General features: G+C 52.1%; 9 protein-coding genes across 9 annotated transcripts; 3 read left to right on the plus strand and 6 right to left on the minus strand.

The window, feature by feature from the left end:
• Positions 1–430: 430 nt before the first annotated feature.
• On the minus strand, positions 431–2326 carry HMPREF1120_00056 (pyruvate kinase; the record flags this gene model as incomplete). The annotated part of the gene is made up of 7 exons (XM_009154044.1): positions 431–758; positions 806–1639; positions 1692–1813; positions 1865–1945; positions 2002–2048; positions 2101–2145; positions 2209–2326. 7 exons carry the CDS (start codon positions 2324–2326, stop codon positions 431–433), a joined length of 1575 nt encoding a protein of 524 aa, XP_009152292.1.
• Positions 2327–4238: 1912 nt separating this feature from the next.
• HMPREF1120_00057 (uncharacterized protein) lies at positions 4239–5807 on the minus strand (the record flags this gene model as incomplete). The annotated part of the gene is made up of 2 exons (XM_009154045.1): positions 4239–4387; positions 4442–5807. 2 exons carry the CDS (start codon positions 5805–5807, stop codon positions 4239–4241), a joined length of 1515 nt encoding a protein of 504 aa, XP_009152293.1.
• Positions 5808–7147: 1340 nt separating this feature from the next.
• HMPREF1120_00058 (uncharacterized protein) lies at positions 7148–8197 on the minus strand (the record flags this gene model as incomplete). The annotated part of the gene is made up of 1 exon (XM_009154046.1): positions 7148–8197. One exon carries the CDS (start codon positions 8195–8197, stop codon positions 7148–7150), a length of 1050 nt encoding a protein of 349 aa, XP_009152294.1.
• Positions 8198–9022: 825 nt separating this feature from the next.
• Positions 9023–10798, plus strand: HMPREF1120_00059 (uncharacterized protein; the record flags this gene model as incomplete). The annotated part of the gene is made up of 1 exon (XM_009154047.1): positions 9023–10798. One exon carries the CDS (start codon positions 9023–9025, stop codon positions 10796–10798), a length of 1776 nt encoding a protein of 591 aa, XP_009152295.1.
• A 480-nt stretch (positions 10799–11278) lies between these two features.
• HMPREF1120_00060 (homoisocitrate dehydrogenase, mitochondrial) lies at positions 11279–12695 on the plus strand (the record flags this gene model as incomplete). Its single annotated transcript, XM_009154048.1, has 4 exons — positions 11279–11303; positions 11359–11399; positions 11511–11680; positions 11846–12695. The coding sequence occupies 4 exons, from the start codon at positions 11279–11281 to the stop codon at positions 12693–12695; spliced, it is 1086 nt and encodes a 361-aa protein (XP_009152296.1).
• A 194-nt stretch (positions 12696–12889) lies between these two features.
• On the minus strand, positions 12890–15795 carry HMPREF1120_00061 (uncharacterized protein). Its single transcript, XM_009154049.1, has one exon. It carries the CDS (start codon positions 15577–15579, stop codon positions 13333–13335), a length of 2247 nt encoding a protein of 748 aa, XP_009152297.1. The 5' UTR covers positions 15580–15795; the 3' UTR covers positions 12890–13332.
• A 1168-nt stretch (positions 15796–16963) lies between these two features.
• On the plus strand, positions 16964–18061 carry HMPREF1120_00062 (uncharacterized protein; the record flags this gene model as incomplete). The annotated part of the gene is made up of 1 exon (XM_009154050.1): positions 16964–18061. One exon carries the CDS (start codon positions 16964–16966, stop codon positions 18059–18061), a length of 1098 nt encoding a protein of 365 aa, XP_009152298.1.
• A 183-nt stretch (positions 18062–18244) lies between these two features.
• Positions 18245–20727, minus strand: HMPREF1120_00063 (uncharacterized protein; the record flags this gene model as incomplete). The annotated part of the gene is made up of 1 exon (XM_009154051.1): positions 18245–20727. The coding sequence occupies one exon, from the start codon at positions 20725–20727 to the stop codon at positions 18559–18561; it is 2169 nt and encodes a 722-aa protein (XP_009152299.1). The 3' UTR covers positions 18245–18558.
• Positions 20728–21869: 1142 nt separating this feature from the next.
• HMPREF1120_00064 (glutathione S-transferase) lies at positions 21870–22681 on the minus strand (the record flags this gene model as incomplete). Its single annotated transcript, XM_009154052.1, has 3 exons — positions 21870–22265; positions 22337–22581; positions 22636–22681. 3 exons carry the CDS (start codon positions 22679–22681, stop codon positions 21870–21872), a joined length of 687 nt encoding a protein of 228 aa, XP_009152300.1.
• Positions 22682–23278: the final 597 nt, after the last annotated feature.

Below are 23278 nucleotides of genomic sequence, written 5' to 3' on the forward strand. Positions count from 1 at the left end.
TATTTATTGAGGTTGCGCGCCAGGCTGGGATGTCCACCTCCTCGGAAACTCCCGCGCAAACTTCATTGTACAGTATCACATCACGTACAGCAATGCGAGTATGTTCCAATTGACTACTGTTGATGAGTCTATTAATGCATTTTCATACCGTCCTAGTAACGATGTCGTTCTCCCGAGGACTGTTACTGTTGATAAACTGAAAAGCCGGAATCCTCATCGTCAAGTTGCCCAGTCCACGGGCCGACGACAGCATGCTTTGCGGCAAGACATACTAACAATAACGCTTCTATCCCTGTGTGTTTGTTTTCCCCCGGCTCCGTTCGCCGAGCAATTTTGTCGTCTCGCGTCGAGCAGAGACTTCCATCAAATAGGGAACGACGCGAAGAACCTGCTCGACTGGCTAGTTGTGGTGACGAGTACCATAGCCCAGTCACTCAAGGAGGCCCAAGTTCTCCTCCGCAGGAACCACGCGGATGGTGTTTGTGTGGCCTTGGCCGCCTCTCCAGCCTTGGACAGCAACAACGCTATCACCTTTACTCAGGACTCCCAGCTTGATCCCTTCGTTGATCCCCCACTTAAGGCGCTTATCAACGTCCTTCTGCCAGTCGACACCACTAAAGTCTGGTTTCGGTTCGGGAAAGTGGCACGGATACACTCCTCTATAGAGGTGAGCGTATCGAGAGGCCGTAGCATTTCGCGTGACCATGATGATCGGGCATACTGGCCGGTATTTGGAGAGCAACCGGGCTGAGTGACCGCTACTTGCTGTCAGTATAGATCAAAATCGCGCGTCCAGCAAACTTACCTAGTGGTCAAGACAACAATGGCACCGGCATTCAATTCCATGCTAGCGCTGACTGCAGAGCAGGCAATGGCCTCAACAGTGTCAATTGGTCGTGGGCAGGTCGTCCTCAACTCGTCAAACATGTTGGCGTAGGGAATGGCAACCTCTGCCAACAAGCAAGTCTCGTGCATCATGCTAACGGCCTCCTTTGGATAGTTGCCCTTTGCAGTCTCTCCAGACAACATGACACAGTCAGCTCCGTCGAGAACGGCGTTGGCGACATCAGAGACTTCAGCTCGAGTAGGTCTGGGGTTGTTGGTCATGGATTCCAGCATCTGTGTGGCACAGATCACAGGCTTGCCTGCCATGTTGCACTTTGCGATCATCATCTTTTGAGCAATGAACACCTTGGCAGCCGGGATTTCGATTCCAAGGTCACCACGAGCCACCATGACACCGTCGGTTTCGGCCAGAATATCGTCGAAGTTGTTCATACCCTGTTGGTTTTCGATCTTGGCAATAATCTGGATTTCTTTGCCGGCCTCGCCGAGGACTTGACGGATATGCTTAATATCTTCTCCGCGTCGAATGAATGAGGCAAAGACCATATCAACTCCGTTCTTGACACCAAACTCCAAGTCTGCAATGTCCTTCTTGGACAGAGCGGGGAGATCGACATCAGTTCCGGGGAGGTTGACTCCTTTCTTGGATGAGATTTGTCCGTCATTGAGCGCACGCACTCGAAGAGTCTTGTCATCCACGACCTCGAGGACTTCGAACGACTGGATACCGTCGTCGATGTAGATCAGCTTGCCCCTGCCGATCACTTTGGTAATGTTCTTGTAGTCAACATAGCTAGGTGTGGTTAGCTGGGTTGCCACTGTTTGGAGGCAGAGGTATTCCTTACAGATTCTTGTCGTCGCTGGCAGTGGCGTACTTGTCGTCGGTGGTAATGTTCAATTCAAGGCCAGCCTTGATTGGGATATCCTTGTCGCCAGGTGTGTTTCCAGTCCGAATCTCTGGTCCTTTCTTTTATCTATCATCAGCCGAGTGTACCACAAGAGGGCTGGCTCAACCTACTGTGTCCAGGGCAATAGCCACGGGCCTACCAGGATAGTCTTTGGCGGATTGTCTCGTGTTGTCGATAACAGATTGGTGGTACTAGACAGGTGTTAGCTCAGGCTGCGGAACCTCTGTTGGTCACGGATGTCGCTCACCTCATATGAGCCGTGCGAGAAGTTCATGCGGACGACATTGAGACCAGCTGCAACCCAATCAGTATTTGTCCATTATCCAGTGTCACGTATTCATCCTACCCTTTCTCAGCATAGTAATCTTCTCTGCGGAATTGGTCTTAGGGCCTATGGTCAAGTTTGTCAGTCCAACCTGGATTTCAGCAGGCGGTCAACAAAAGACGGGCCCACCGATTGTGCAGATGATGCTGGTTCTGCGATGGTTCTTCTTTGGAAGATAATCGATGTTGAGATTGCACTGCCATTCCAGCTTTGTGCGATTCGCGAGATGATCTAGAGCGTCACCCATTGTGCCGGTATTGTTTTCCACTTGTTTGAATAGTAGTTGAGGAGGGTTACGGTCGCGGCGGAGGGTGCGGAGATATTTTGATCAGGCTCAGGCTGTCTGCCCAATGTTCCAATGATGCAGTCAGCAACGGCTCAACAACAGTGCAGATTGTGAAAGGGCAACAACGCGGCGCTTACCTTTGATCTCCTTGGAATTTTGAGGGACAGGAGGGCTTTCCGGACAGTGAAGAAAAACCGTTCCACCTTATCACCAGGAAAAAAGCAATTGTTGAATTGGCCTAGTTCGTCGGAGTTGAATGGATCTCTAACGTCACGCTTATCCGGCTTGAATCCTGACACGCTGCAAGCACCTGGCTGAGCTGGGTCCGAGCTTGTGCAACGAACGAATAGGGGGAGTCGGCCTGGCAAGCCAAAATAGATTGGAAGTGGATGGGGGCGCGAAGTGGGATGGGTAGATGAGACTGTCGCGAAGGTGGGTAAGGGAAGCTTGAGAGGGTGACATTTGTGCACGTACAAACATGTGTAAGCAGATCTCACAGCTCTTTTGCTCCACTTCTGTAGCACACTGCAGTGTGCTGCAGTGGGAGTGCCCCTCAATGGTTACAGTGCACTCCAATGATTAACTCCCTACTAGTCACGGCTATTATTGTCCTAGTGCCAGGCATGATAGGTGCTTCATAGATTGTAGTATGCCTAGAATTAGGCTATTGTTTAGGCTACCTTAGGCCGGATGCTTAACCACGACCTGAGCATCCAGCGCCGTTGCTCTGTGAACGGGCTGTCCCTCGAGCCAGCCCCGAACCCACAAAATCAGGTGCCAGCGCAATCGGTGTCGGAACTGCAGCAACGTTCTTCCGGAGGCCGCCATGCCCCGTTTGTAGTGACACTCTCCACGGCGGTTCCTGTACTAGTACTTCACATGCGACCAGACACTGCAGCCTACTACAGGAGTATACCATCCAGTCAAACCACCACTACCACCTCCTCCTGCTACTACTGCTGCGCACTCCTCGGAAACTTATCGCTGCATTCTATCGCAACAACCCTCGCTATGGTGGTGAGTTGGCATGTCCCTGCGAGTTAATGTGGCTCCCGCTCACCAGGTACCCAGATCGGACGTCTTACCCACTACGCCTTCGACGCTGTCCTCATCTCCGCTTTCCTTGCAGGCATCAAGCGGAGCACGGGTCTTACGTACGTCCTTCGACCTTCCTTTATCACAGTTGTTCATCAAAGGAGCTCTTCTCTCAGCCTCGTCTCGGACTAACTAACTCCAGACCAACCAGTATCAAAGCCTCATCCATCGGCGACAGTAAAGAGGTACAGACCTGGGTTGATCGCTACCTCGGGGTAGGTGAATGGGTGATGGATCAATCGGTTGCCATCATGGGGAGCAGCAGCTACTTTGAACGCCGGCGATAAATAAAATGGTGGCACATTGGCTCAGAGCACAGGCTGCTCTGGAGACTTGAGCAATCGGACATGCATCATGAGGAGTTAGGGATTGGTTTTGGTCTACATTGGTTTTGAATGCTTCCATCAGGTGGCACTCCCTGGTAGACACCAAATTTGATGCGACGGAAGTATTGCACAGAGCATACATTCACGTCGTTTGCCTGCTGAGGCACCTCAAAGCCGAACTCCTCTCATGGGTGTACAACCCGGGCGCTGTGGTGGATCACGCTTGGGCGAGATGCTATCGGCTCCTTTGCAAGCCTGAGATGGTCAACCCCCAGGTCTGTTGGGATAAGGTCTGTATAACGGAGCCATCTATGTGCGTGACAATAAATGCAGTCTTTCGGATAATGCTTTGCCTTCAGAGTGCTGTTCCACTGGCAGGTCATTAACTCGTAGTACGCTGTGGGATCCCGAAAACCAGACATGCATTTGATAATATGCATGTAACCATCTTTTTACCCTCCACTATTTGGTTGTCTAAGCGTCTCGTCCATCAGTTTGTCAATATCCACTCTTTCATAAAATGACACATGCCCATATGGTAACCAGTACTGGGCCAATTTGTCATGGCTGATCATGATCAGTTGGGAGGGTATGAACTTGTCTGTGCCATGTTAGCCAATGTGAAGAACAGAACGCCCAGTCCAATCCGACTAACCGTCTTGGAATCCGCGAGCGGCAACATGACCGCGGCTCCTAACAACACGTGCTCCTTTGAAAGGGTGCTCTTGGGCTATACGAATCAAGCCATTGGGTCCAATATCGTCGGCGATGAATGTGTGTTCGCCCCGAGGGATGTTCGGGTCTCCGGTTAACTTTACTGCCTCAATGGCCCCTCGATGCACGCCGTCGTCATCTTGTGCGGCTGAGGGTGAGTTGTTGGGACGTGCAGGTGGAGGTGGTGGCTCCCGCTCTTCGTCGCTGGATTCCTCTTCAAACTCTTCTTCACTCGAGTCATCATCGTCCTCGAGTCCTACCATGGTTCGATAATACCTCGAGGAAGGCCTAGTCGGGACAGGGGGTGCTTTGTCTGTTTGCATGACTAAAAGAAACTCGCAGCCATGTCCGGCATAGTCCCCCACGAAAATGCCTTGGTATGGCTTTTCCGGCGTCGGTGTATAGAGAGATGGATCGATTGTGCTCCACGTGCTCACCTCTTCACCTACACGAATGCCAAAGTGGGCCATGCCAGTACTGAATTGTGACCACTGTCGGAGACGAAATGCTGTTTGCGATATCTCGTCGTGCTTTTGTGGTTTGTGACCAGACCCTCTGAAGTTGTCAACGCTGGCAGCACGTACTCGTGGCATTCCAGGGATGGTCCATGGCGGCCAAACGACCATGCTCTTGTCTAGGAGATGTTCGGGAATGTTTCGTGCAAGTGAGAACGAGGCAGACGTATTGTGGCCAGGCCGTCCCACGCTCATCTTGATTTCTGCCTCCCACCATCCTTGTCGTGTAGTGAAGGGCACGACATCATGTGGCAGTTTCAATATCGGGTCATCTAGATATAGATGTACCCTAGGTTCAAAGGAGTGGATGACCACGTTCGGCTTGTATGGCCAGAATATTCCCATTGACGGTTGTCTTTCGGCCAACATGCGATATCCCTCGATACATCCGCGTCGGGGATCGAACCTGCATATCATGGCCCTTCCTATGTAAGACTCGTCTGAGATCCATATCTTGTAGCGTGGCAAGAACCAGTAGGGATGGTGCGATATATAGAGGTCACGGTATGAGGAGGATGGATAGGGATCGGACGGGAAGTCTGCTGGAGGCACGGTGGCTCGTAGTAGGTTCGCCCAAAGCAGGTCTTCTTGCGTCAGCTCGCGCAGTTGTCGACATGTCCGGGCGAGGGAGACCAGGGATTGGCAGTGAAGATAACACAAGATCTGATGGATTATCTCAGGGGGCAACTGAAGTAAGGGAGTATTCTGCACGACAGAATCGGTAGGCGGAGTGGAGGATGCTGCTGACGTCTGCGGAGGACTGTTTGCAACTCGTCGACCGAACAGGCCCATGACAACTTGAAGTTGGAAGCTCTGCCGACGAGGTCAGAGATGTCCCCAAGCCAAATATGAATCTTATGGCACGATTGAAGTAAACAACACAAGGAGTGACTGGAGACCGATGGTGTGAGTTGCAAGACCGGAGGATATGATGGATACATATATCGATTGCTCGAACTCTCTTTCGGCTCGGCCTCCCCACCTTTATGCCACTGCAGTCCGGGTCTCTCGCCGCTCCAGGAATCTGTCCTACAGTGCCATGTCACAATAACGGCTTGGGACAATATCTTAGATCCCGCCCGGAGTGGGCTCCATTATCTTTCGAACTGGTCGGGGAAAGCATCGTGAACTTGTCCACAAGTGGAAGGTGAAGGCTGCCGTGGAGCCTCTAGTACACTGGCATCCTCCGAGTCTGCTTCTCGGAGGACCCGCCTCTGCATGACCTGTCGAGTTCGTGAATGGAGCGGCAGTCAGGTCGAATGTTTGTGCAGCACTACGCATGTATATAGCGGCAGTTGCCCGTCTTTCGACGCTGTCGAATTGTAAACACCACAGATGAAGGCATATCTAGTCGTTTGGGCCGAACCAGGTCAGACTTGTCTCCGCGAAACAATCAATGACCCCGCAAAAATCATAGACACCCCGCCAATAGGTACCCATGTATACAGCCACCATCCAAAAGATACCAGAAGGATATTTCAAAATGAGAAAATGTTGTCCAGTCTGATTTAGAAGGTGCTTCACCAAGTGGTGAATGACTGAGACTTTTTACAGCGGTCACTTTGCTGGCTCAACAGAGAACAAGATATGATATAATACAGGAAACCCGGCATTGCTCAAAGTGACATCTTGCTACAAGCAATATTGACCACACAACTGGTCTTGCATGTAATAGATTCGTCACGGGCTGCGGTGCTCGGCCGTCGTCTGCACAGACAATGGACATGTTTCTTCAATTTCGAAGTCCGGCCCGCTGAGTACTTGTCGAGCCCGTAATCCGAGCTGGATGCCGGCAGCGGCCTGGAGCCCTTGCGGCTGCAACGGCAGCAGGACGGTTTGCAACAGACTACCAGCTCGACAGGCATGTAAGACCCCTGCATTCGGCTTTCCTGGTCGAATGTCATGGTAGGTCACTGCGCAACCCAGCCACCACAACGGACAATGACCATCACCAGTCGTCAATCATCCAGTTGTTGGCAAAGGCGTATTTACCTCGCCGGACAATACCGACTCGCCCTAGCTTGGTATGCCTCTAAAGTGGGCAGGCATTGCTCCCGGGCGAGTGAGTTGGTTGTCCTCCACCGGCTTTCCATGAAGGAATTGCAACTGGATCCAAAAAAGGGCGTCTTCGCTCAGAAGAGTGGCCCTTGTCCTGAAGATGTTCCATTCTTGTCCTGCGTATGACTCTGCGTATCTTCCCGCCATATATCACGTTCAAGCTCTTGAACGCTGTAAGGTTTAATATCCGGGTCCTTGGGGGGATCTGGAATCAAAAACTTTCCAACGGCTTCTCCAAAGGTTTTGGACAGCCACGCCTGTCGCCTTTTTCGGTCTTCATTCATTGTAACAGTGTAGTTGAACAGATCTTCAGCATAAAGGTCGGTCAACTTGGCCTCCTGCAGAGCAGCTCTGGCAACCAACTCCCGCTCATGGGGAGGATACTCGTGGAGGGGCTTTTTCAGCTTCTCTTCCATTGGTTTTGGCAAGGATATCTGCTCCAGAGTCGGAGCCGGGCGGTTGGGGCTGAATAGGGACGTAAGTGGTGGAATAGGTCGACCGTTCCTCGTTGCATCATCCACTTCCGCCTCGTAGTCCATCATGCGGTGATATAGTTTGTCCGCATGCATTTGTATTTTTTCTTCATCCTCATCGGAACTTGTTGAGCTTGTCATGTAGCCAAGAGCCTGTAGAAACTTTGCCTGAAGCGCATAGCATCGGTTGAATGCCTTGGTCTCTTCGTGGCACATGGTCATTCGTCCTTTGATCTTCTTGGACCACGCCCCGGTTTTGAAGCAATCTTGTTGGAGTTCCTCCTCAAATGCGCAGTTCTCTAGTGCAGCTTTGTGGATTGACCGGCTTCTGTCTTTCCGAGCGGCCAGCACACGCTCGACCGGAGTGGTCGTTGCTGCCGCGATTTCATTCTGGGGAACATAGGTCTTCCAGATGTCTCTATACCGCCCATCCGGAAACAACGATTCCTTGGGTAGAGGCCTGTCCTCGAAGGATTGATTGGTGTCGGGTAGCGGCTTCGTGGGCTTCGTATCAGGCTGCTCGGGAGGTTTAGGGACCTCTGCTGGCACATATGGTCGGGGCTGCTGGTCCTTGAGAAATTGCTTCAAATCGTCGTCCAGTGATTTGGTGGGATCATCTTGACTGGATTTCCCTCCCCAGAACCAACCCATCTCACCAGATCTCTTGGATGTCGTGTACCGGTGCTAACATATATCATTCATATTTTCATTGATCCAACTTGGTCGCCGTCAGATCTAGAGTCTCAAGCATGACCTCGATATTCATTCCAACCCAACCTGGAACTCGACATGATGCGTCGCAGCAACTTGCCAAGGGCCGGAAAGCCTCTAATCCGACTGGGCGTGTCGCCGCTTTAATGCGAGAATCGTGCTATTCCTACTCCAGTAAAATGTTACTTGGACCCCATGTCGCGTCATTATTATTATTGCCAGTGGGAGTTCGCCGACGCGTGCCACGCTGAGTGTTTCCGTACCTTACAACGTTGTACATATGCCAAAGCAGAACGGTCGGACATCTGCTGGTCCAGATGATTCGATGGTCCCGGCATCCTGAACTATTTCAGCATATTCGGTGCATTGAATGGCTTCTTTGTCAAGACATGACCGGGCGCTTATGCGCCAGCGTGGCGCTGGGTATGCTTACACTCGAAGGCGAGACGCATGAGATGCTTAGAAATTGCTAATAACGCTAGGTCGCGTGTCGTTGCAACCGCCGATTTTGGATTAAATTTTGGGCTTTCTGAAGATGGTCAAGAACATCGACTGGAGCGGGAGCAAGATATACCGGGCGTCGAACCATCGATCGCAGGCAAACCAGGTCTGACCCGTCGCAACTCCCGCAGTGTTGGAGACGACACAACGGGTCTACCAGTTCCGGGCTCAGCTTGGTCGCTGCGCTCGAATACAAGAACACCACGGCCCCGGCGCTCGATTGTGCGTCAATCATTACACACGCCGGGTATCGAGGGGCTTTCAATGTCACTAAACGAAGCGGCGAGGGCCGGCTCGCAGCCACCACCGCATGCTCAGACAGACGTACCATGGCCACAAGAGCGGCAGGCAGGGACAGATTCTCACCGAGCTAAAAGACGCCGGCTATCGTCGTCTCTCACAACACCAAGTCAACAACGGATTGCGCCAACTAGAGCCTCGATAGCAGGTAGACGGTCGGATAGGCGAAGTGGTCGCAAGGCGTTCACAACTACAGGTGGAGCATTGCTAGGAACAGATACATCACAAACATCGAAGATTGCAACCTTGGAGATACTGGGGTCGTCGTCATCATCACAGGAAAACGAAGCCAACAAGGAGAACAACACTGGGGAGGCTCCAGAACTCAGGAGAGATCTTTCAGCCGCTCGTGCTCGAGATACGGTTGGCCTTCGCGAGCGGACTGCGCCGTCGGCCAATTCCATATCGAGCGTGAACACGCCAGCACTGAAGATTTCTAAAAGTCGTGGAAATGTGCGTGACCTTGATGTGTGGGAAGACAATAAGCAACAGGAACCGAATGATGGAACAACGCCCGTCCCAGACGAAAGCAGTATCCGACCATTGCCTAGCGCTGGATCATCGAAACCGAAACGGCGGAAGAAGCGCAAATCCGTGGTCTTGGTCCGCAAAAAGAGGCGCTCATCTGGCCCAGGGGAGAATCAACCTGGACAACCGGAAGTTCCCACACCCGAACCCGATACCCAGGCTTCGCCTGCGCCACCATCCAGCGTGCTCACACTGCCACCAGCAAGTCGACGACAGACCCGGAATAGTTTAAAGAAAGACTTGCTTACCGATATTGGAAGAAGCCCTTCCGTATCCGGTACACCTCCACCCAAGCAAATGGAGGAGGCTGGTGATGAAACATATAATAAGGAGAGTCCCCGTGAGCTCACAACACCTGCACCCTCCAAGCAAACGAAGGAGGATGATAATGATGATGATGAATCATATATTCAGGAGAGCTCTCCTGAGCCCACAACACCTGCACCCACCAAGCGAACCAAGCGAACCAGCAAAGTCGGCAGCCGCCGCACAAGTTCCAAACGGGACGCTCTACCCTCCAAAAAGGGACCCTCGAAGACTAGGTTCCCTTTCCTGACCCACCGTCTGACAAACCTATCACGACTTCCAACAATACATGAAACCAACGAAGATGGAGAACATGGTGACGATCCGCTGGACATGACCAACGACCACGGTCAACCAAACGTGGTCGACGTCCTGGCCCAAATCTGCCGCGAGACGATCGAGAACCTCGTAGAAGGGACGTCTACCAGTCGACTACCGTCCGACCGTGCAGCCGTGAAAACTAAACGAGATGCTCTAGAGGCATTCGGACGAGATCTAGACGACGAACTATTCGAGCTTTCGGAAGTGGTCGAGAATCGAATTCACTTGGAAGCTCGCGTTCGGAAGAGCAGAAGAGAGAAAGCATCCCTGCAAGCGGAGTGGCTCGCACTAAGGAAAGAAAGGGAGCGGATCGCCCTCGAATGTGACGCTGTGCGCCGCCAGCATTGGGAATGTGAAGATGACGCGCGACAACGATGGAATCTCAGCGAGGCTGCCAAACGGGCAGAGATTGAATTGAATCGGGATAACCACAATACCGAGGACGGAATAGAGTTCCTACTTCGAAGCGTGGCCAGCAATGTCAGCAGCGCCTCCGAGGAAGGTGGCTTATTGAATAAAGTGAAACGGTTCAATGCGCAGTTGGAAAGTATGGCATTGTTACTGGAAAGAAAGCGTGTCAATTGACCAACTGATGGATGAAATGCTCGGAATCCTTGGCCGTCATGTGCCCATGCTTTGCCAGAATTGTTTCTGGCCGATCAAGCTCCCACGAAGGCTTGTAATGAACTAGTGTGCATGTCTCATGCATACAATGTGTTGGATATATATCTCAGTAAACAATAATGACTACGACTTTTCACGATTGGAAACACCGAGTTTGCAGGCAGCCAAGTGCTACCGCAGTGTCCACACCATGGGCTGTCTTCTTTTATATACATTTCAGTACTACTTACTGGGTAAAGAGGTATCCCAGTGATATTAATTCAGCCTTGTTCAGGAGATGTTACTGCTTACTAGTAGTAGTAGATTAAAGTGCCCACTTTTCTCCGATCGCGGAGGCGGAGCTCAGCCTCGCGCCAAAGATTTTCTCCAACTTCAATCAGAACAAAAGCAACAGAGTCAATGCAAACTACTTTCTAGGGTCATTTTCACACGCGATAAACCATGGCCAGTCGAACATTACGCATAGGTATTGCCCCATATATCTGCTCTTTTGACACCGTCACTGATCCTGATACCCTCAGGCCTCATTCCAGGTGACGGCATTGGCCGCGAAGTCATACCGGTTAGTATGCGATTGAGCGATGAGGTTGACGATGCACGAAACGATCAATAGCCGTTGCCTCCCGCTTGCCAGAAATGTCTGACTGACGAATTGCTATGAAACTGTCCATAGGCCGGCAAACGCGTGCTGGAATCCCTCCCGTCGTCGCTCGGGCTGAACTTCTCCTTCGTCGACCTCGATGCCGGTTACGACTGCTTCAAGCGCACGGGCACGGCCCTGCCGGACAAGACGGTGGAAACGCTGCAGAAAGAATGTGATGGCGCTCTATTTGGGGCTGTGAGGTGAGAACACTTGAGACTTGAGACTTCTGTTCCCTCCTTAGCTCAGGCTGTACAACACTGGCAACACTTCAATAGTACACGACCATTGCAGTGGGCCAAGCCGCAGCCTGTTCAGATCCTACATTTCCATAAAAGACTAACAAAATTGCTTTTCTCAATCTACAGTTCTCCCACTACAAAGGTGGCAGGATACACATCTCCAATCGTCGCGCTGCGCAAGAAACTATCACTATACGCAAACGTGCGACCATGCAAAACGACACTCTCACCGGCATTCAAATCCCCCACCCCTCATCCAATCGACCTAGTCATTGTGCGCGAGAACACCGAAGATCTATACGTCAAAGAGGAAAAGACATACCCCGACCCATCCGGAGAGGGCCAGATCGCCGAAGCGATCAAGCGCATCTCATCCAAGGCAAGCTGGCGCATCGCCAACATTGCAGGCGAGATAGCGCTGCGACGGCAAAAGATGCGCAGCAACAACTCTGACAAGAAGGCCATGGTGACAATAACGCACAAATCCAACGTTCTCTCTCAAACAGACGGCCTTTTCCGCTCGACGGCGCGCGAAGCGCTATCCCAACCGCAATTTTCTTCGGTCAATGTCGAAGAACAAATCGTCGACAGCATGGTGTACAAGCTGTTCCTGCAGCCGCAATACTACGATGTCATTGTCGCGCCGAATCTGTACGGCGACTTGCTGAGCGATGGCGCCGCCGCCCTCGTCGGCAGTCTTGGTCTGGTGCCATCAGCAAATGTCGGCGAGGGGATTGTCATTGGCGAGCCTTGCCATGGTTCTGCTCCGGATATCGAGGGCAAGGGCATTGCTAATCCTATTGCTACGATCCGTAGCGTCGCTGTCATGTTGGAGTTCTTGGATTTGCCGGAGGCCGCGAATGCTATCTACAATGCTGTCGATAAGAATCTCGAGGAAGGCCGCTTTGTCAGTCCTGATCTGGGTGGCAAGGCTTCGACTGAGGAGGTCTTGAATGATATCTTGAAGAAATTGTAAGATGAAGCCGGTCGGATCTGGATGTGAATGCTACTGCAAACAGAGAGAGATGTATGGGATGTATGGGACATTGAAGAGAAAAGTGGCAGCAAATACCTTGCCTTCCTAGATTTCCAAGAAAGTCTGCTCTTTTATTGAGCGGTCCAGTCATGACTGCGTGGTCGGTCGTGACGAGACTCTAACAGGAGTATCTACTGAATCTGTACTTTCATATGCAGAGGTAGATTTTTTTGTTCTCCCTTAGAAACAAATGACAGCCATCTAGGTGACAGCTGTGTACAAACCAACAGGTCAGGGGTTTAATTAGAGAAACCAATTGGAATAGCAGAGAACTTGACTTTCAGAGCGGTGTTTGGATACAATTGCAACTTGAAGCCTTAAGATATGTAAATCTGACACTATCACGCCGACTCTGTCATCCGCAAGTTCTAGACACCATCGCCAATGCATTTGTACATCCAACACGACACCGGTCCATGCCCCAATACTCCGTGCTCCCATGAACAAAAGAAAAGTGTATAGTGAGCGTAGTGTAACCAGTCCGCGGTAAGCCAAGCACATCCAGAAAGGACCAAAAACTCCAAAGTCGAACTCAAACGTCTCATAGAAATGGCGGTCAGCATGACCTGCACCTGGCTCAAGCCATCACATCGACATCGACATCGACATCTGGGTCAGAGCTCAAATCCGGCGTCATCGTATCAGCATTGTCTTCGTCGACTTCGCTCAACGATTCCATGCCAATGCCGCTATCATAGCGTCGACGACCTCGCTTCTTCATGATCCCCATGCTCGGCGTAATGCCCAAGCCTGAGCCGGAGCCAGTTTGTCGACGACGATTCTTATTCTTGCCTCTGCTCATCTCAACACTGCCCGGCACATGGTCATCGTCGTCTGGGCCATCATCGACATCAGCGACATCCGAAAAGCGAACAATGCTCGCGGGTGTCATTGGTCCCATGACTGGGTCAGAGACAAGGTCATCGCTTTCCAATTCCCAATTGGCGTATCGCACCTTTGCGGCACGGATGTAGCTCTTTCGTTCCTCGCTGATCTTGGTGGCGCTGCGGATACATTCGGTCTGCATGCGCTCCACGGCTTGAGTGCTATGCTCGACTTCACTTCGGTACCGATCCTCGAGCTTAACGTTGATCTTTCGAAGTTTGTCGATTTCTGCGTTGGCCGAAGATAGGGCTGTGGATAAACTGGAGATTCTAGAATTCAAGCCGCCAACCTCTTCTTCGCGGCTGCGGTTCGAGGATGCCAGTTGCGCCTCCAGAGCGCTCAATTTCTCCCTAACGTCTTCCGAGCGTTGTCGCGCGGCGGACATGTCGGCTTCCAGTTCGTTGATTCGGCGCAATCTGTCGACTGCCGATTCTTCAGCTGCTCGTCGTCCGCGAGACTCGGCCGCCACTTTGGCCTCCATGTCGGAAATCTGTTGGTTGAGCTCGGCCATAGTGGCAGCCCGGACATCCTGCAGCCTTGAAGCTTGTTCGGCTTCAATCAGTTGGACAAGTTCTTCCAGTCTCTTGACCTCTTCCCGGTACTTTTCAATGGCGTTGATGAGAGACCGGTTGTTGGATTCGAGCTCCTTGGTTTCTCGTTCCAGAGCTTGTGCTCTCATTCTTTGATGTAGCAAGTCTTCGGCGTTCTTGTCTATCACATCCTCCAATTCCTTGACTCGATTGTTGGCTTTTTCGGCTGCAATGATGGCATGATCAAAGTTACCTTTGAGACATCGCTGTTGGTCTCTCATTGATTTGAGTTCGGCCTCTCGATCACGCACTCGTTGGGCCAACATCTTCAGCTTTGAGATAATCTCTGGTATCAGTCTGGCATTGTCGAAAGAGCCGGCTGTTTCTCCTGGAACCACATGTTCGAGGTCCAGACGCATCTGCCGAAAGTGGTGTTTGATGTTAGAGATGCATTCTGTAGAGTCGTCGTTGCAAGGAAATCCTAAGCTCTTGATCTCCGTATTTAGAGCTTCGAGCGCCAGTTCTGCTTCCTCTGCTCGGTTCGTTGCGACTTTTAGTTGTTTCGACAGATCATGATAGAATTCACGCGGGGAACGAGGGATGCTTCTTCGCATGCTGCTGGGACGCACGGGGGAGTCTTCAAAGTGCAGGTCACCAGTGGAAGAGCCCTGGCTTGAACGAAACAATGCTTCCTTGACTTGACGTGCAGACTCAAGCTCCAAACCCATGGTGAGGGCATCTTCCCCGTCCGCTAGCTGGTCCTGGTTCACGGCATTCTCGTTCTCATCCTCATAAATCTGGAAGATATCGCCTTGCTCCGCGGGTTCAGGAGAGCTTCTGGTTGGTGATCCTTGATGTCGCGATGTGGAGTTGGCGCTGGAGAAGCTGATGCTGTGCTCTAGATGTGCAATCTCACTTTCGAGATGGCGGACCTGCTCTTGGCTTGAGGTTGGGATCATCTGTAAAGATGCACTTGACCGGCGAACTTCTTCCAATTCTGCCTTGAGTTTCTTCAGCTCGGCATCTTTGCTGTCCAATTCCCTCTGGAGAGCATCATTGGCTTTTTGGTCGGCATAGAATTGATTCATCTCATCGCTCAGGCCATGGCGTCTCATTCGTCTGATGGTTCTTGGTTCGAGGCATTCTCTAAAAGGAGTGAATTGAACTTCCTCTTGGTCCGGGTAACGGGCTGGCGCTGGAGTTGAGGCTCGTCGCTTCGGAGTTGCGAGGGCAGCCTTCCCCACGTAAGGTGTAAGACCAGTGGTGCCATTGAGAAGGGCAGTATCCGAGAAGCGAGCCTTCTTCTTTGGTCTCTTTGCTGACGGTGTTGTTGCATGATTCTGCGCGGGCTCCTCTGTTGGCCTGACCGGAGAAATTGCCGAGCTCGGCCGTTTCGACCGCGTAATCATGATGGTGTGCTGAACCAGAGTCGAGATGCCACAGTTGGTCGACAAGCTATGGGATCCAGATGCTGCTTATATACGAGATCGTGTCCCGAAGCAGAGGCGGGCTGTGCTGGTGGATTCGAGGTGTACCTTAGAAAATGTGTGCAGTGTAAGGGTTGGAGGGTAAACAATGACGCTGGCCCAAACAGAATGCCAAATTGGGATTAGTGGCCTGTCCAGGCAGCCGGACGCGTCTCGGCGTGATTTTCGTGTCTCGCGTTGCAGTTGCGCGTTTCACAATGTTCTTCACTTTCTTCATCCATTGGCCTTGAATGTCTACAACCGACGTGGCCCAAAAGCCACATCGCACTTTGAGCCTTGGTGTGCCTGCCAGCTCACACCAGAGCCTGCGACCTCGTCGCGACCACGTCCATCCTTGACCGCCGTCGAAGGCCTCGAGCAGCCATGCCATTATCAGACCCTCCCTGCACCCTTGTTCGACGATGAACACAAGCAATTCAAGCTATCTCGTGGCATTGCAAGACTGTTCTTGCTGTGCTCTTGTCGGCAATGTGTCATCCGGCCCAAGATACCGTGCCTCCAGCCAAAGCAGCACTAGCCATGCTTGCATGATTCCCTTGCAATAGAATGCCAGGCACTGCATGACACGGAGGGGTATGGAGTCCGGACCCGTGAAGACGAAGCTGGGCCTAAACGCTGTGGGCTGCGCCGACTGGGCAAGATCTTCAAGCTTGTCTCTGATTGAGGTGGATGCTGGTTTCCCTCCTTGCCAGTGTTCGTCAAATACCTCACCACTGGGAGCCCAAGCTGCTGCCATTCTAGCACCTCCATGTTACACCACTCTTCGGTTCAACCACCTACATCTGGTGTCATTGCAGAAACAGACTGCCATCATGGTTACCGCATATTACTCCACTGTAACGGGTGTGGCCCAGCCTTGCAGTACCAGTAAACGGGTTGTGCGCGTGACCGATGGCTTGCAGAAGATACAGTACTGTAATAAAGCCGGACTTCTTGCAACTGCTACTAAGTGCACTTCCCGCGTTCCCATGCTACACTGGCACGATTGCAATGAAGGTCAACCCTACCAATATATACAGATACTATATTCTGTGCTCCTGCGTGGTTCTACAATGATAAAAAGTACATACACCCCGAAAAGGCCACGCCCAATGGCGCAGTTGATGCATTGACGTCACCGCCGGCCGAACATTTTTCTTGAATATTGCAATCATCAATTTCCGTTGCGCACCCCAAGAAACTCAAGCACTTTGCGATCGACATTCTCCACCACTGCACCAGACTAGGCCCGCGCATATACAGATCTTGTTCTACCTACACTTGTACCGTGAATAACTTTCCATTCTAGAATTGACCGACATCAAAAATGTCCGACACATCATCATCCAGCTCGTCCTCCTCAGAGGCAGGAGTAGACCAAGCGGCGAACCACCAGCAATATCGACTACGAGTGACAGCCGGGCCATCACACGACCCAGCGACACATAAACTGGTGCCGGTGAACGCAGACGAGACACTGACCTTTGAGAACGAGCACATGATCCTATCGCTGGCGGTGCGCATCCGACGATTCACAGGCTTTCCCGACGACTCGCCCGAGACATCAGCATACTTTGAGCACGACCTGCACAAACACGACCAATACTCGATCGCATTCTCGTTTGTGCCCAAAGTCGATATCCCCGGCAGCGACTTGATTTTCGGTAACGACTTCGACCGGCCGATCCGCGACCGTCTGCCGCCGGGGTTTAACCAGGCATTTCGGATCGTGAAGTGGTGGATCGACCCGGGCCTCGAGGGCGACGTCTACGCCGACAAGCCGTACTTGTTCGGTCCGGCGCTGAGCAGTTGGAACATCTTGCGCATTGGTGACAAAGTGATAGACGAAACCAAAGAGGAGGGAGAGGAAGACAATACTCATGATGCCGACAACAACGACAAGAACAGGAGTAGCGCCTGGAAAATCCCCAATGCCACTTCGTTCCACGAGACCGTCGTGGAAGAAGGTGGCGAGGGCTCCGGCGACCAGCTTCGCAAGGACGCAGGCATTCCCGACACCTCAGCCGCGCGCAAAAAGTATTTTTTGAATCCTGCCAATCGCGACAATTTTGTCTTCGAGGCAGGCCGGCTGTATCAGGCCGACTTTGGCAATCCGTATCTCGACTTCAATGATTTCTCCCTCAAGTTGCCGGGCTTCAGTCTGAATGTTATTGGGTACGTCGATTCAAAAACCCACGAGCTGCGGTATACTTTGAAAAACAAGTCCACCGACGAAATCTACGCCGTCGTGCTTTTTACGTTGCTCTTTGGCGACGAGTTGGACCAGACCGAAGCGAAAGAAGGTACCGCCTCTACCGAGAAGACAGACGGAATAGAAGACCGACTCGGAACACTCGAAATTAATGACAAAAATAATGACAGCGACAATGACGATAATGATGAAGATGATGGAGGGGTGGATTGAGCACTGGACCTCTGGCAAGATATAAACGCATAGTACTGTACCTTAATCATGAGTTATGCAATTAGGAGGGCGGCGTTGAGGTGGTCATTGGAGAAAGAAAAGCGCATTGAGCGGGTTAATTTGGCGAGACGTTGTCGTGTTAGACCTATCTACTTACTGGCAGTGGCAGCTACAGTGGTCTGGTCAGGCGAGACGGATAGATACCCCATGGGAAGAGCAAGCACGCAAAGATCTCTACTTTTTTTGGCAAAACATTAATGTTTCATTTTGGAATCAGGCTTCTCTCATTGCGGCTATGGTTGTGGCGACTGGTTGTCGGCCCATCCACCTCCTCGGAGGTCGAGCATCTCGATGTGATAAAGCTCGGCCTTGATGCGCTTCCGGCAACAAAGCCAGGAGCTGCGCCGCATTCATCTCGCCTGATTACACTCCGCCGCGGCACTGACTGCGTCGTCTCCGCCATCTCCTTTACCGACGGCGTCTTCTGTTCTGCTCGATCAAGGCATTCTTGGGGTCAAAGGGCCCTCGATCACAGTGGTTGAAGTGCCAGTGCCGGTGCCAGTGCCAAAGTGACCGCTGCCGCGTCTCGCGTCGAGCTCCATGACCCGTCCCCCGGCCTCGACTTGCAGACGACTTGACGCTTGACGATTGCCGCCGCTGTTTCTGCCCTCGCTCTCGCGCCACTCGTCAGGAACACCTGCTTCTTTCAAGGTCACCAGATTCCAGCCGTCCTTGTACAGCTTGATGACCAGATAAACCGTGCTCAACAGAAGCATGAGGATCGCAAAGGCCATTGGAACAGCAAAAGCCCATTCGAAAGTCTTCTCAATCACCTTGATGGTCTCGATGAACAAGGCCGGAGTGACGCCCTCGAGAACAAAAGTGTAGCCGAGCATGAGAATCTGAGCATCCTCTTCGTTGGCTGCTGGAGCGTTGTAGGATTGGTATCCGTCGGGATGGTTTTCAAGCAGGGACAATGTGGCACGCGGGCCGAGTTGCATGAAGACCGAACCTGTAGCTGTCAACGCGACTGCTGCGCCGAGATAGGTTGCGAAGAGAATAAACGCCCGGTTGTGGTGAGGATGTTTCTGGCTTGGATTGGGGCGGTCAATAGGCTGGAAGACGTCGAGGATTTGATGCGCCAGGGGCAGAGTGACTGCGGACCAGAAACCGATACATGCAAGGGCGAACTGTTTCGCGATCGTGGGCATGCCGTTGCCGTCGCCCGGGAGAATACCAGGTCCATTGATGAACAGGATCACTGTGCCGAGCACCAGAAAGACCGAGACAACGACGCTCCACATGCCGTAGCTTGCGGCGCGGGGATAGATCTTGATAAGTCCACCGCCGAAATAGAGAGGTACCAGAATCAGTGGGATCAAGTATGGTCCGGTCATGCTGAAGAGGAGGTAAAAGCCCGTAGCCACTTCTGACGGATTCTGCCGAGTCAAGAGCTGGTACAGCGCCGAGTATGCCAGGACGGACTGGAAGACGCCAGACACCAAAAATGTCAAGATGAACAAGACACTAGTTTGGAAGCAGCGCAGATACTGCGTGGGAAACAGGATGGTCGAGTTCGACGCGCAGACCTTGAAGTACTGCTGCATGCCGAACAGGACCAGCAACAGGGCGCCCAGACCTAGGGGAACATACAGAGATCCGTCGGACCAGTGGATCCAAGTGCCCGCGAGGTTGAAGGTGATGAGGACGGTCAGCAGGCCGAAGAATCCCAGCAAGCAGCCGAGAAAGTCGACTCGCAGAATCATGCGCCGTCCAAACAGAATCACCGCGTCCCCGACGGTCCACAGCCCGGTGTCGAACTTATGTGGGAGCAGAGCGATGACCGCGATCTGAATGAATGTCAGGGCCAATGCAGCCGTGTAGAAGCCCCAGCTCCAGAACTTGTTGCGATGCGCGAATATGGCCCCGAAGATAGGACCGACGATGAAGCCCAGGGCGGTGCTGACCGAGACGAAAAAGTCGCGGCGCACTTTATCCATGAATCGACCGTTATGACCTAAAAAGATCAGCGCGCCCAGTTGTTGTCCTGCCATCCCGATACCCATGAGGATGCGGCTGTAGAAGAACATGGTCATGTACGAGGACGCGAAGCCAGGCGACATGATGCCAACCAAAAGAAGCAGTGCAAACAATGTGTAGACGGTGCGGAAGGGGAAGACAGCGTAGATCTGGCCTGCCACCAGAACCGAGGCCGCTGCTCCGATTGCTGGTCCTGCTAGAAGCCATTGAAAGCCCTGGACGTCGAGATCGTAGGCGATGGTCGGAACCATCACTGCCATCATGCTGTCCACTGTGCATGTTATGATATTAGCTGCTGCGAGCAGCGCCGCGGTCCAGATCCATTTTCGGTTGCGAGGACGAGTCATTGGCAGACCAGCGGCATCGGCATCGGCATCCTCGATTTCTATTTGAGGGATTGGTCCGGTCAGGATGGCTCGCGCGAGCTGCGAGGCTGCCGAGACGGTGGCTTGGTAGAATCCGCTGTTGTCGCCGAAGGGTCGTGGTGTTGGGTCAGTCTCCAGCGGTTCTTCGTAGACTGACTCGACCGTGACGGTGTGCTCGACGTGGATCACCATGTTTGGATCAAACGGCTCCGAGGAGTCGTCTGGATCATTGGCACGCGAAGATTCGATTTGAGGATCCATGGTGTGCAACGAGTACGGGAATGGGAGGAAAGGATCGTGCTCATCAAGGTCATCGTCTCGGATAAAGGCGAAGTGAGGTTGACGAGCGGATCTAGATCTGCGGCTGCGCCTATGAAGGCCTTTCTCGTTGGACGACATCATAGACCGTCGCTTAGCCGTGCGGGATTGTCAAGAGACTGGCACGGCAGCGCCGGTGAGGGCGCGCGAGAGGGAAAAAGAGATGGATAGAGGGCAGCGCGAAGGTGGTGGTGGATATTGCGAAGATGAGAAAAGGAAGTGAGTGGGTGGATAGTGCACAGTAGGAGATGGGGCACAGAAATCTTTCAGACACTGGCACACTGTCTCATGCTTTGTTGAAAGCACCGGGAACTTGAAGGCTTCATAGACGTTCACGCGGTGAGAGGGCTGGCAGTACCGACAAGGAGCAACAATAGTGAAAGCATTTCATTGATCATCATGGAAAACAGAAATCATCGTTACCTTGTACACACCGAAAACACCATATTGACTGAGCAGACCTAGCATCACCCACCACATAATTACTTTCTCCTAACCTCGACAGACATCCTTCAGCCACCGATGCTTGAAGCTCAAAGTGGATGATGAGGTATTGATATCAGTCCATCCGCCTCAGAGCCAGCAGTGTATCTTGGCTCGTTTCCTCCAGAACAGAAAAAATTAACTCATCTCATCTCGATAGCAACCTCTCCAGATGTGTGTTTGGAGCTGCGAGTGGTCAACGCCAATACCGTACCGAGGTAGGCATAAGAGCTCGACCGAAGTTGATGTCTCTTCCCCATGACAGCAAAGCTATTGAGGAGGGAGCACACCCTGGTTCAACTTATCGAGTCTTCAGGCACTTGGCTAACAGAGGTCATGAGCCAGCGTGATATCGTGCCAGAGACTCCTCAACTTCGTCCTCCATTTTGGGAATTGGTGTGCTCTTCTGCGGTTCCGCACAGCGGACTCGAAGTGGCTCTTACGCTGGCCTGGACATTGCCACAGCGAGTTCACCACGGCCCAGACCTTCATCCTTTGCCTCGTTTATTCAGCAGAATCCGTGAAATCCACTGCTTCTGCTCACGACCTGCCACCAGAAACGAGCGGAGAGTACAGTGGTCCACACGCCGAGAGCTAAATGTTCACAATTTCGCCTTCGCTTCAAGTTCTTCCGGAGGTATGAGTCTTACCGGACTGTACGGAACACCAAGGTGATAAAAGACTTGATCCCACCGGTCGTTTCCAAACCAGTCTTTCCTGACACCGTCCGAGTTCACGGCGACAATCCACGGAGCGCCAAAGGCTCCAGCACTCATGGTCAATTCAACGACTCGCTTTTTGTTTTCAGGAGACACGGCCTTCTGCATGATTTCTTTGATCTCTTCAGGAGGGAAGATACCGTCCAAAGCCTGAAGAACACCTTCTGGAGTCGATATGTTGATGCCTTTGCTCCAGTATGCCGAGCTCAATGCCGGAAACGTGGCTTCGAATTTCTCCGGAGGATAATAATCCTTGACCCAGGTAGCGACGCGAACGGGCTGGAGAATGGGTCAATATCTTTACATTCCTGCAATGAACAATGGAAATCTGGTCTGGGCACGTAACGTACAAAAAGGGACAAGATGGGGAACTCTTTAGGTCGCACAACCTTCAGGCCCAACAGTTCCCCTGTCATCTCCGAGTCTTGCTTCGCGAATGCCTCTTTGGCTTTCGGTGTCGGGGTGAACTTGTTGCCCACACTGTCTCGTGCAGCTCCCAGAAAGAACGGGATGATGTCGACGGATACTCCATATGCGTTGAGGAGCGGGCGGTATCGGATCGTGTTGGTGAAGCCGAACCAGGAATAGGGGGACACTGGTTTCGAATGTTACTACCACCGATGCTGAGGCTGGTTGGCCAGACACTCACCACAGTCGACGTAGATGGTCAATTTTCCACCGGCTGGTTTGCCCATTTTGGCTGGGACTGGGTAGTAATCAGAGGAGCAGTCTGCTTTTCGGTATGTGGCAGTTTTGTAAGAGAATCTGTGACCGATGACTGCTCCTTCAAGCCCTATCCTCTGGTTCTGCTGTGTTTTATCCTGCAACTATGCAGTCTTGATACTAGGACAGCTGCATTATTTGACGACACAGATTGCCAGATATACATCGAGAGAAGGAGCCGTATACCGGCGGTGCCTTTAAGGAAGGATGACAATGTTGTTGTGCCGAGGTACCAATAAAATATAGAACCCCATATTAACTTTCGTAGTGTACTACGCTCATACACCGACGACTAATCAATATTTCTCTTAATTTCAACAGCCGGCAACTAGAACCCCATGCTTCTTAACAGATCGACGCATGTCCTCGGACCTTGTTTTGAGACCATGCTGACGGATAGTCTCAGTCGAGCCGAGAATCTGCCCGAATGGCCGGCGTACAGAAATGTGTTCTGGCAGACCTTACAGACGTAGCCCGACCATATGCTGTAACTCAGACGCAGCGAAATACAACTCGGTTGAGAATAGTCATCATGAAAAACTTGCTTTTAGTCCACAATAACAATGCTA

This window comes from Exophiala dermatitidis, assembly GCF_000230625.1.
Source record: "Exophiala dermatitidis NIH/UT8656 unplaced genomic scaffold supercont1.1, whole genome shotgun sequence".
Lineage (NCBI taxonomy): Eukaryota > Fungi > Ascomycota > Eurotiomycetes > Chaetothyriales > Herpotrichiellaceae > Exophiala > Exophiala dermatitidis.